General features: G+C 33.8%; 1 protein-coding gene across 1 annotated transcript in view; it reads right to left on the bottom strand.

The window, feature by feature from the left end:
- LOC124530432 overlaps positions 1-10,842 on the bottom strand; it is a 31,864-nt gene extending 21,022 nt beyond the window's left edge. Inside the window, exons 1-2 of the mRNA XM_047104598.1 lie at positions 10,089-10,842; positions 9,738-9,837 (exon numbers count right to left, since the gene is read on the bottom strand). Coding sequence (XP_046960554.1) covers positions 9,738-9,837; positions 10,089-10,717 — 729 coding nt within the window. The 5' untranslated portion in view covers positions 10,718-10,842. The remainder of the gene's footprint in view (positions 1-9,737; positions 9,838-10,088) is intronic.
- Between the last annotated feature and the right edge of the window lie 3,574 nt (positions 10,843-14,416).

Genomic DNA, 14,416 nt, shown 5'->3' with positions numbered 1-14,416 from the left:
GATATTATGAATAATAAATTTTAGTTACTTTTTAGTAAGTAAAAATAAAACTAATTCTCGGTTCTACTGAAATAATAGGTAAATCTTATATACCCAGTGTTAAAAAATAGGAATGTAAACTATTTGCAAATGTAAAATAGTAGCGATAGAAAAAAATACAATAAAAACTTTCGTCATCATTTTTCCTTATTATTCCTAGAGAAGTTGAGAAATGATTTACAAATCGATATAAAACCGATTTTCAGGTAAGACAAATAGTATTTCGAAATACGAGTGAGATTCGATACATCGCGAAGGCACTATCCTGGATCTTGGGCATTATCGACTCCGCCTACGGCCGATGCAAGGGCGGCGCGGAAACTTTTTGTAGTACCTTATTGCACTTTGAGTTATGAAGTGGGAACATTTTACTGTGAAGTTTGCACACTCATATACATTAAATCATATAATATGTAAACTTTTACAAATAAAAAATATACTTCTCTTATTATAACTATATAATATTTCAATCGTGGTAAGAATACTGTTTGAAAAAAAGTCAATAAATTAAATTTTATACAAACTGACTATTTCACTATTATATGTACATTATCCTAATTTTACTTTCAATTTGAGTGATTATTTTTTAAATTTTCCGATCATTTTAAACAGTACCAGTATAGTATTAGATAGCTACATATCCCTAATTTGCTTTTTTTATTACTTCTTCTTAGAAGTTAGAAGTTCCGAAAATTTAATGTGACCTTATATAACGATTGAACAGTTTGTTGTATTGAGTCTAGAAAAAAGGTAGCAACATATATATAAAACAATGCCATATAAAGATACCATTAGGGCAACGTTAACAAGATCTCTTATGTAAAGTAACAATATTTTGCATTTAATAAGGCTACATACAGCGCGTGGCCGTCGGCGAGATGGACGAAACGATACCACAACTTTTCGATCGAGACTCGTTGAGTATGAAATTATTGGGAAACTCACTTCGTGCACGATGCATCTGCCGGCTAATGTTGCTTGCAAACGATCCGAGAAAGCCGGGTAGGTTTTAAGAGATTAATCTCCGAGATAGCAGGACTAACTTAGCGAGCTCGACGCATATTACAGTTCGCGAGAAACTTTTGCCATCTCGACTAGTTCGCATTTAAATTCTTAAATTAAAATTTAAACGGCTCGTCCTATTTTTAAATTCTCATCAAAAGAAAATCATGTACGTTCGTATGCGGAAATGTTATTCAGTACTTTTTAAAAATCGAATGCTATACTCATGTATATATTAAAAAAAAAGCTCAATTTGACAGCTGTTATTTGACAGTTAAATTGGAAACTTGACAACTGTCAACTGTAGACAAATATTCACTAGAATATTCTAAAAAAAATGAACAACAGAGGTCACCAACCTAAATGATACGAAATAATATTAGTAAATAAATTAATAAGTTTCAAGCAATGCGTTTCTACCACGCACTAAGTGTTGAGGCCCGGGGCCGAGGCGGGTCCAGCCACCTGTACGATTTGAATATTCCAAATCGATATTTTATGTGATCGCCTCTGTAATTAAGTCGGAATTAATCATCGATTCTTTAGCATCGAATGTTCACGCCTAGGCGTTACCATCGACACTGCTATCACAGCTTTTGTTTTGTTGACATCCTAACCCGTGTGTTTACAGATTAGTCGCTCCCAAAACGCGTTCAATGTTGTAAAAATATAATATTAATTGTGTTTCTTAGTCACACCACACATTAAAATAAAATATGTTGATAATTCAAATTATGTGCATAATTAAAATGTCGGCAAAAGTAAAAATCAATAGATCTAATCTATTTTAAAATTGTATTTAATTATCGATAAAAAATTAAAAGAGGTTTTATATTATACATAACCTCAGTACATAAACAATGTAAATAAACACGTAATGCATATACTTTCGGCATCACATCACTCCATATTAGGTAATTCCGTATATACTCAAGACGCTCACGATACACTCGTATCGCTCATAAATAAATAAATAAGGCCGAATTTAATAACAAGCCCGCACCTAAGTAATGGCTGCCAGAAGGCAGTGTTACATATATTACGAGCTCCATCGATTTTATAAATTTTACGTATATTTTTTAGCGTTATATTAAAACTCTTAAACACTATAATTTCGAAGCTGAGGTTGTCGACTTTGTTTTAGAGGCAATATGAATGTCTTGATAAAAAAGAAGCGCCCGTGGACGCTGGATTTTAAGTTTATAATATTGTATTTAGTGACTATTTATTAAGACAAAAATTACTTTTTGTTAAATATAAAAGTTATAATTATACGTTAAAATATCTGTTTCAATTTATCTCTGTATGACCAAAAGAATTGGGGAGATAAATATTGAATGCAGTTTTTTTTATGGCTATCCTGTGTTCTTGAATCGCTTATTAACTTTAATCTTGTTATTAAATACTTAATAATACGTATACATTACATTATTATAACTTGTTTTGATCAGACTTCTAATTAAACTTATCACGATATGCCGTTTTGGAGACTTCATTGTTTTTGAAGCAACAATAATTATTTTCAAGACTTAAAAGTAAAATTTATTTTAATAATAATAAGTGTTGAGGAGATACGGTAATTTCATAAAAATATGCTTATATATTTTTGTTGCTGAGTGATGCTTGAGATGAGCTTTAACGATAAAATTAATAGATGCAAATACACAAAGACATACCAGTAATGAAGCTGTTTATATTAATAACTGAATTTATTACACAACTCCTAATCGACAAACAGGTAATTATAATGGACCACGTCACGTGCGTTTTAACGGCCGAGTTAATTTCATATTTATTAAGATTCGTTTGAGACGTTTGAAAAAGTTGGGAATTCGTAACCCGCCTACATATGGTACGAGGTAAGATTAAAGTGGCGAAATCAGCACTTGCAGTGACAAAACTTACACCCGAAGAATGTTCAATAGCATTCCGATAAAGCAAATTGGCTTTATTTGTTTTCTTGTCGTGCCCTTTGTTACAGATTTTTGACAGCACGTCGAACATCCGCTCGCCACCAGAGCTGATAGTTTTTATTAACGATTGAGCTCGAGAATGTCAATGAGAAAATATAAGTAATGTGAGTCACTCGGCGAGGAGATGGAATAAATCAATCGCGTAAAAAGATCGAACGGGCCCTGAATATGTTATTCGCGGTATGAAAAAAAGGTACTGCGATGGTTCTCTAGGATGCCATCACGAGCGAGCGGTGGTGAGGGGCTCTCAAAGGGATTGCGCGGGTGCTTCACTCGCGTTGAAGACTTTATCCGTGGAGGGCATGTCTTTGGTGTCCCGCGATCTAGATGAGCGGCGCCGGCGTCCGGCGGCACGATGCTATCGTTAAGCGTTGTCCGCGCGACAATTGCTAACAACGGCGCCGACCAACACCGCGAATTATTCAAACACATCCAACCTGTATATACCTTTACGTTTCTGCAATCGTTGACATACCAATTTCCCTTAGCTATTTGCAAGTGCGCACAATAAATACGTGATTGTCATTATAAAGTGTTTTATAGATAATGTTTATGGACACTTCAGTTTATACCGATATAAAAATCTTTAATGATTTTATCTTTTCAGAATGCAAGAATCGTACAACTTAATATAAATTATTTTATCTTGATTTATCTGAATTCTAGTTGAATAGTTACATGTATATAAATAGCTAACCGAATAGTTCAATTTAGCCGTGTTTTAGAGCGGTAAGTCCAAAGCTGCGATGTGGCTTTAAAGTGGTCACGTATTTCAACAAACATGGCTGAAGAAAGGCGACGCGAGGAAGCCAGCACGAAACGAGACGACCTATCCGCTAGATAAAGATAAACCTGATCTTCCACGCACGTCTCCAACGAAGCCGCAATGCGTGACGTGATGGTTGGTTACAACTTACAACTCCGCTGTGCGAATGAAGAAATTCTAGTTTTAATAATAACAGGAAAATATTATCCATGTCACTTTCAAAAAAGGTTACATATATTTTTAATAGCTACAAGAGATTTGTCTTTAAAAAAATGTTATTACTGGTAATGTTATTTTATTTATCTGTGGTTCTGGTTGATTTTTACGTGTTAGGCATGAAAGTTTGTCTCATAACAAATTTCATAAAATTTTATTACGACGCAAGGTTCAGTGGTTGGACGTGAAAGAGCAATAGACCGAAAACGGATTTACTTTCATATTTATAATATTAGTAAATATAATAATTAATATCTCATATATCTTTTTAATAGACTGACAACAACACAACTGTTCTTTTACAAAATATTGTTAACGAAAATAGTTCCTACAAAGAAATATTTTATGCTAAAGGCTTCGATTAAAGATTATCCGGTTTATAGAACAATCGAAGCGAACGCGGCTGACTCATCTCGTTACTTAAAACAATGAAAACCTTTCAGTCTGGAAATAAATTCAGCATCTGAAATGTCACTAGGAAGCGAGAAGGTATCTAAGATAAAGTCGACATGATCCCCAATGTCCCGTTCCTGGAAGGCGGGGGGCGGGCCGGGATGCCGTCACGTGCGCAAGCATCTGATACCACGCCGACGCGGAATGCTGCGCGGGCGCAACCGTACCGACACGCAAACTAGCGACTCAGCAAGTGGCTACTATATGAATCTAATTAAATAGAATATACCTATATTTATATATTCAATGCCTTAATAGTATTGTTAAATACTCAACTAAGGTATTAATATCATGGATTAAGAGAAAATTGTTTAAACAATTTTAATACAAGGTGGATTTGATCAAGAGAATCAAGGCAACGATTTTCATAAAATAAAAAAAAAATTTCATAAAAACGTCTTACTTTTACTAGTCACCAAAATACTTATTTTACTAGTAGTGTGTGTGTGCTACAACTATTAACTTATTTTGCAGATTTTTATATCGAAGGCTAAGTCATCTTAGTTTACTTAGTTAAGCGGCGTTTTTTTATTGTGAAAATTAACACCATTGGCGTATCACTAAATAGTTATAAATAATATTTAATATAGATAACATACAAGGTAAATATACATCTTTATATGTGTGTTGTAAGTGTATAGTAAGAACATTTATTATATCCACTATCCACTAATCACTTATTACATTTTTTTTATTGAAATTAGTGGTCGGGCAAACCACCTAATGGTAAGTGGTCATATAGACATTGGCGCTGGAAGAAATGTTAATCATTCCATACAATTCCAATTGCGCCACCGACCTTGGGAACGAACTTATTATGTTTCTGTAGCTAATTAAAATGTTTTATAAAGTTAAGTAATTACACTGGCTTACTCACCCATTAAACCGGATTATTTTTTGTATGTAGTAGTATTGCTGATTGGTGTTAGAATATATGATGAGTTACTGGTACCTACTCAGACTTGGAAATTTATCATATAGTATTTTAACTGGTGGTAAAACTTTGTCCATGCCGAAGTATTTTATGAATAAACAGTACTTCTTAGCATATTTGTGTTCTGGTGTTTTGTTATCTATAAGATAATCTTGGGGTTATAATTTGAGTAAATCCCGATAATTAAAAAAACAGATTGTCGAATTCTCGATACGTTTATTTTCGAACCGTTAGTAGATATCTATTAAGCAATAAGAAAAAAGATTTTTGATTTTGACTTTTCACTATACTAATTAAGAAAATAATTTTACTTAAAAATCATTAATATTTAAAGTATTTAACTCAAAACAACTTCATATATATAGACCTATAATTATAATAAAAGAATTAGTTCATATATGTATGTTGTTTTTCTCGCAATAAATTTAACTTAAATTGTATCTAACCTATGTAATTTGGAGTAAGGTTTTCCCGGGTTTTTCTTCAGTAGACATTTTTTGTCGGTTAATTATTATCATATTTATAAAAAGACCGTACAAAAATATATATATTTCAGATAACAATTTTTATTAATGTTTATTTATTGTAAAAAAAAGTTTTATTGTATTAATATGACTTCTTCTAAGTGATAAGGTTTAATAAACTCTAACGTCTTTTCGTCTATATGAATCAATAAATAATAATAATTATTATTATATATGAAATAATAATTATTATTAGTTATTATTATATATGTTGTAGTCAATACTTGTTCCCCTTGGTTACACCATAATTTGAGAACGACTTTACCGATTTAATTTAACTTTTTGAAATACTTTATAGAAGATTCTTACATAAATAAAAAATAATAACAATACGCAGATAATAGTAAAAAATTTAGAAAAACTTATGAGCGAACTAGTGTTAGCAGTATAGGCAGGGTTTTCAAATAGGAACTGTGAGCCAATAAAAATATATAAAATTGCACCCGTGCAAAGTCAAGGCGGATCGATCGTTTCCAATAAATATGTAATGACAACTGTTAGGTATATTATACGATATATTTGATGATTAAACGAACTTACCTTAAGTGACGTTCTATCATAATTATACGAAGGCTTCGTCTGAAGAGATTAGAATACTTGTAGTAGCACGAACCGTGTGGCCATTCATACACTAAAGTTGAGAAAATACATTTTTAAATCAAAACAAAAAATAAAATTTATTTAATATTTTATACTTTATGTTTTATTTCTCATAGTGGCAACACAGGTCGCCATTACTTGTCATTTAGTTTAGAGTGAATCGTATTTTTTTTTTTTTTATACTGGGTATCCGAAGAAAGGGAGGGAGGGAGCTAATCTCTTCAGACGAAGCCTTCGTATAATTATGATAGAACGTCACTTAAGGTAAGTTCGTTTAATCATCAATTATACTTTGCTTCGTCTTCGAGATTAGAATACTTGTAGATCTTTAGAGATGATTTGTAAAAAAAAAAAATAATAATAAAAAAACTCATATTTATATAATCAACTATATTTATATAAATATTACAAATCACAAAATAAAATGAATCTAACATAACATAATGTGATTTGAAATAATTTTAACATAATAATTAATAGTTTACAAATTATTATGTAGAATAGACATTGCAAAGTCATTACCATTAATATTTATCACAACTTTTTGATAAAATTGTGCGAACACAGAGGATGAATCAGACCATCCAGCCGTTTTTCGTATGAGATCAATGTTAATATTATTTTTATATGCTAAAGAAGTAGAAGCATGTCGAGTTGAGTGAGCTGTAAAAATATTTGTATCTATTCCGCTTTTATGCAAAACTTCCTTTATCCACCGACTAATTGATTGGGTACAAACTGGTTTATGTGGGCTTTTAAAACTAATGAATAATTGGTCATGGTTTCTCACGGAAGCTGTTCTATGAGTGTATACCAATAACGCACTTGCTGGGCAAATTTCTGGCTTTTCTTTAAAAAAAGGTATAATTAAGGAAGGCTGAAAAGAACCAGCCCGTGAAGTTTTGATCCGATCTGGTATTTTTATAATTATTCTGTCATTTTCTTTAATTTCGATATTTTGTACTTTAATTTTACTCAAAGTTTGCACTCTGTGTGCTGTTACAAGAGCTAGTAATGTCACAATTTTCTTTGTTAAATATTCTATACTAATATCTTCGTTTGGGTACCAGCTTTCCAAAAATTTTAACACAATTGAAGGATTCCAAGTGACATTATACTTCGGTAAGGGTGGGCGTAGCCGGTAGAAACCCTTAAACAACCTACTTATCCTATCATCTTTTCCTATTTTTGGATTTACAATTAATGATAAGGCGGATCTATAACTATTTAAAGTACTATATTTGATTCCGGTATAAAACATTTCGGTCAAAAAACTAATTATATGAGGAACCGAGGCCTCATAAACATCGATATTGTTATTTTTACAAAAAAGTAACCATTTTTTAAAAGCGACGCTATATTGTTTAATCGAATTATTCGATATAGATGCACACATTACGTCTAATGCACTTCGAGGGATACTTCTTCTCGAAAATGCCGCGCGGATAACTTCGCGGCCACCAGCGTCACTTTGTTCCGCAGTTGGCTGTTGGGAACAGATAACAACACGTCTGTATTGATTCCAAGTATTAACATATCGCAACATAAACTTTTAAATAGAGGAAACCAGGGTTGCGTGGGCCAGAGAGGAATAATTACTATGCCTTCAGCTTTGTCTGAAATTATTTTACGGATCATTTTCAAAATTACACATATTGGAGGAAATGCATAAAATTTTAATTTTTTCAATTTAATGTAAAAGAGTTTATTGCTAGCGCTCCTGGATCTCTATGCCAAGAAATATATTTATCGCATTTTTTATTTAGCCTAGTAGCAAATAAATCTATATCTGGATTACCAAAGTATTTTACAATTTTACTGAAGGCGTGGTCAGTTAATTCCCATTCGATATCGGGATGTGAACGTCGCGATTCTGCATCCGCAACGTCATTATCAAGTGAACTGATATAAGAAGCATACACAAAAATATTTTTGTCTTCACACCATTTCCATAGCTTTCTGGTGATATCAGTAAGATAGGGAAATCGTACACCACCCATTTTATTGATGTAAGCAATGGCAGTTGTGTTGTCTATACGAAGAAGTATTTGGCAATTATTTAAACTCTTTGCAAACACCTGTAAACCAAAGTATGCTGCCAATATCTCTAAAAAGTTTATGTGCATATTTTTTTCATCTTTGCTCCATTTACCGTTAGCTCTATCCGTACCACATGCCGCCCCCCAACCTGTTTTACTGGCATCAGAAAAAATTTCTAACCTATATGAATCATCTCTGATAGGGTTGACTGAACTCCCAATATGTGTTAACCACCATTCAAAATCATTTATTAAATAATCAGGAATAGTCATATAACTGTCATAGTTCTCAGTTTTTTCTAAAGCTAGATATTTGCATCGTTCGATATGCTTAGTGTACAACCAACCATATTGGATTGCAGGGCAAGATGAGGCAAGGAGGCCTGCTAATCGAGCAAATTCTCTTATAGTACATCGTTTTAATTTCAAAAATTTTAATATTTCTTGTTTTATTAAGATTCTTTTTTCCTCGGTGAGAGTGATTTGAAATTTTTTCGTGTCAATTATAAATCCTAAGTACTTACATTTAGTGTGGGGTGTCAATGAACTTTTTTCGTAATTAATTATGAAACCTAATGATTCTAGGATATCTATGGTATGAGTGACATTCTGTTGGCAATCATATAATGAATCAGCAATTATGCATATATCATCTAAATAAATCGATGAGATATATCCCAAAGACCTAATTAAGGATATTACAGGTTTCATTAACTTGGTAAAAACTAAAGGAGCTGTATTGAGCCCGAACGGGAGAACATTAAATTCATATAATTTATTATTAAACATAAAACGTAAATATTTTTTAAATTCTTCATGAATCGGTACTAAAAAATAGGCATCTTTTAAATCAATTGTACATAAGAATGAATTCTTGGAAAGTAATTTCAAGGTTGTTCGCAAGTCCTCCATTTTAAAATGATTCGTTAAAGTAAATTTATTTAGTGATTTAAGATTCAAAATAAATCGTTTTTTACCATTTGGCTTAGGAACGAGAAAAATACTTGAAATGTATTGCATATTACATGGAGTGCATTCAGATATTGAACCCGAATTTAATAAATCATTAATAACGACTTGAAATTCATTATGTTCCTTCTGAGAAACGTTTTTGCAGGATGGGATAAATTCCTGTTTCACGATTGTAGAAAAAGGTATTTTATAACCATTCTTAACCCATGATAAAATTACGGGATCATTGGTAATAAGGCGCCACCTATCATAGAAAGCGGCTAATCTACCAGCGGTGCATTGTACCTCCTCTATCGGCGTGTCTGCGCTCGCCCGCGCGAGCGCTGCGGCTGCGCGAGTGGCGGCGGCTGATATTGACGGGTCACTGCCGGCGGCGGCGGCGGCGGCGGCGGTGCTGGGTACTTGCGAGGCTGTTGTGTTGCATATGCTGCTCTCCTTGCTGCTTCCGTCTGCCTCGCCAGCGGAAGCGGAGGTTTCGCGTTTAAAGAACGAGTTTGATTATGTTGTGATAAAACTTTAGTTTGAGACACAGTTTTTATTTCAACTCCTGATTTTTGTATAGCTTTTGCTATTTTTAATGTCTCGGCTAGCTTTTCTCCAAAAAGAAAACTGTCAATTTCGGTAGAATATAAGTGATCCTTAATTTCTTTTTTAATAGTCGATGTTACAAAACTTCGACGAGACATAGATTCAATATACTGGGAGTCACATAATAGTCTAGCTGCATCTAATAAAAGTTTTATTACACCAGAGTCTTTATTTTGACTTGAAAATATAGTCGTCAAAGCCTGACCTATGCATGTAATAGCGATTGCTTGTTGTTTCTGTTTTAATTCTATAGCTTTGTCCTTTTTTAGCAATATGTCAGACAACGCAGCTTTAATTTCAGGATTTAATTGGGGTGAACCAATTTTGAGGCAGTTTTCTGCTAAGAAATATTTCTCAAGAAGATCTCTTTTTATTTCTTTTGATAGACCCGTGGTAGCAATGTGTTCCCACCGGATGGCAAGTTCATTTTGTATTGATGAACTGAATTTTTTACTTTTAGAAGGGGTTTCACCTAGCAGTTCCAGAATATTACTATCCAAAACCACCGGAGTTTCACTTGGTGCTTCAGAAGTTGAAGGTATATCGGAAATATTTTCAGTGATCGGTTGGTCCAATCCCACTTCAGCTGGTGACGATTGAATTACACTCATCGTATCATCTATGCTGTCGATGATTGCGGGCACATCTGGTGACACATCCGGTTGATTGTCTAAAATAAAAATTTTAAATTCGGTTACTATGTTCGTAACAAAGACACAGGCTCACAACCTGTGCTCAAAATATGAATGTGAAGGTATAATCCTTAGAAGATTAACTCAACACTTTTTTGTTATAATTCATACAAAGGCGATAGTCTCACAAACTATCCTCAATGTATATTATCGTGAAGGTAACACTCTCTATGGAAGTGTACTCAACACTTAATATTATAACACTTTTAACTGGATTCTCACTTATAATTTTCATTAATTGACATCTTACCTTCATTTAATGTCAATTCTGTATTGGATTTGTCTGACGATGAGTCCGATAATCTTCGTGTTCGTTTTTGTATCTTTCTTTCTAATTTCTTTATTTTTCGCAGTAGGTACTCATCACTGTCTTTTCTTTTATGTTTAGGCATCGTTATTATTAAACTTAAAGATGACTTTTTAAAAGTAATATGTAGAACGGCCGAGCACTAGAACGCGAATGACAAGTAATGGCGACCTGTGTTGCCACTATGAGAAATAAAACATAAAGTATAAAATATTAAATAAATTTTATTTTTTGTTTTGATTTAAAAATGTATTTTCTCAACTTTAGTGTATGAATGGCCACACGGTTCGTGCTACTACAAGTATTCTAATCTCGAAGACGAAGCAAAGTATAATTAGATGTAACATTATTTTCACGGGCTTTTCGGTGGTTTAAACTGACATTGTAACTTACAATATATTCATTTATATTAAGCTGTTCTAGTTTAGGGACCGTTCTCCTGAAAAGCGCTCCAATCAACAAACTCTTTTTAATTATAGTCATATAATACGCTACAATACTTTAAAATACAACATATAATCAAATTAAAAGTTGTTTCGTAACCGGTGATCGGAAATAGCAAATAAACCAAAACAATTGAACTAATTGAAAAAATTACACTATATGACGACATAAAGATGCGTAAGATATTTAAAAATATGCAGTAAATAGAACATGATAAATATTTGAGTGTCAACAAACTAAAAACCATAGCGGCGGAATCTAGCAACGAAATCCAATTATAGATGCTGAAATACAAAAACATAGCCAACATCAAATATCTATCAAAATATCATTATGAAAATTTGGTGGCATCAAAAAGCGCCGGGCAAGACGCTCGCGCGACGACCGCCGGCGCTGCGTAGCGAACATTCCCGCTTTTTTGCCGGCCGATGTATTTATTGCCAACACTGATGCATCGACGGCCGAAGATACCCTTAAGATACCAGATTTGACAACGATGCACCGCACTTTGATACCAACGGCTATTGTATCTGCCGTCGTTTTTGCCTAATGTTATAAATTCGTTAATATTCGTGTTCCAGACTTTCATATCTGTTGACTTGACTTATAAATTTTGTATAGCGTTTGCTTTATTACGGTGTTATATTTAACAATATACGTAAAAATGTTGAAGCCATTACTTTCAAAGAACTATTTTTTATAGGAATTTAGTTGTATTTTGAAATATTTACATCGTGGAAACAATTTTATTTCTTCTGTATCAAATATATCTTTGTACAGATACATATTGTATTTTTGGGAAAGTACTATCTAACTAACACCGATTTAGTTTTTATAATAGTGTATAATTACAACAATATGATATATATGTATTACACAGTTAATTATTGACATGTGGATATCCACATAACAATAATTAACCGTGCCATAAATCGCGGTATTTATTACGACGCTACTCCGAGGAGACATTAGTACAGAAAATATGAAATCTGCGCTAGCTCCGCCGGCGGCATCAGAGGGAATATGAATAAATTGTATAAATATTTATCGGCACGCATTATGCCACCGCAGCTCCAACCGGCGTCTAGAGGCAAAACGAACACGACAAAAATACAAGATTCTGGACCGACATAATTGTTTTTGCAGATGCCCGGGAATCTTATCGACCGAGGCGCACACCGCTAGTGCCAGTTTTGAGAGGGAATGATTTATGCAGCCACGACTCCTGTGTTCTACTTTTTAGACGGAGTCCTGTCAATAAAGGATGTTTTATGCGCCCAAAACGAAGTTAAAGTGGTAGGTGAGAGGTATCGGTAGCGGCTTGTTGGTATGTCGCGTCGGTGCAGGATCATCAGGGAAGAGTGATGAGGAGGCTCTGTGCGTCTCGAGTGGCGCGGTGGCTAATAAAATGCATCAGTGCGTTTTTACTGTCACCCGTATACATTAACGTGATTGAACGAATGAATGTGCCCAAAATGGTGGCTGCGAGTCTCATCCCACGGTCACACGGCCAGTCCACAAAGTATCTTCAGAATCCGAGCGCGCCATTTGTAAACTCGACGCAATTAGTCTATATTTGAACATTTTTAAAAAAAGCAGTCAAGCTTAACTAAATCAAGTTTGTCATGAAAAATACATATCTTTTTATGTCATTGTATCAAGTAGAATGGATTTTATATAACGCATTTAAAGTATACAGATTACACTTGAAATTTAATCAATGAGTTTATTTTAATTGCTTTTTTTGTGAGTAGTTTTAAAAATGTAACCTATAATATTTCCAAAGTATATAACGGGACTTTAAACAATTTTTATCTGTTAATTGTTGTTATAGGCACAAATAAAAACTTTTTGGTACACTTCCTAAATATCACAATACGACACGCAAAAACAGAGTTTGTTCGTCATTTTTCCATAAACGCAATCGTTCCACCCGATATACCGAACATGATCCTTGTGGTAACAATTCCTGCGATCCCGCGAATCGTAACCGAATGCAAACATGAGGCATTGTCAGTCGCATCGCCATAAATCAAGTGGTTGCTCTATCCGTCCCAACAGTCGTACCGGCGTCCTGCTGTTTTACCGCACAAATTTACGAGCACCTCCGTACATTTCCCTGGCCCGTACACCGCAAGATGCTGATCAATTCCTCCGCGTTATTTCAACAAAATATCGTGATTTATTCAAACTGCACGACGCGATGACATACTAACTTATACCTTATTCATTACAACACAAATCATAGAATTGCGTTACGAGTTAAAAAATGCGACCACAATACCATATTGTATTGATTCAATGCAAGTGTAATGGGCTGCATATAAGGAGTGGCTTATACTAGACCTATTAAATCTAAAGACACAGGCAATTAAAAATACTGGATACTAACCTCAAATATATAAGTGCGCAAGAAATGTCAAAGAAACTGCTCGGGTATTTGTAGTGTCTGCACTTTAAGCGTACATTGATTTCTATGTATGTAGAAGGAAATACCTTTTTTACTCGACTCAGATTTTCATTTTATTTATAGAAGGAATATGCATAATGAACTGAACCACTGATTCAATCAAATCTTAACCACGCAATAAAAACAGTTTCGAAAGAAGTAACTTTAGATAATATTCCACATCTCCGATTTCATTTTATGATCTGACGAAAACCTGAGATACAACCGATGCAAGAATATGTGAGAATGTTCACAATACGTATCCAAAACCGAAGGATTCACGATTCGAACACGAATAAATATTTCTTTTATTCCAATTTGTCAGCTAAGCCACTCACAGCGGCGACTTATCTCCGTATTCAACGGTAAGCTCCCGCCAAAACAATACGGCAGTATCGTTAAAAAACGTGCTCGAATA

Source organism: Vanessa cardui, chromosome 6, assembly GCF_905220365.1.
Source record: "Vanessa cardui chromosome 6, ilVanCard2.1, whole genome shotgun sequence".
NCBI lineage: Eukaryota > Metazoa > Arthropoda > Insecta > Lepidoptera > Nymphalidae > Vanessa > Vanessa cardui.
Note: the sequence above shows the minus strand (reverse complement) of the source record. Positions and strands in the feature narration are given on the sequence as shown.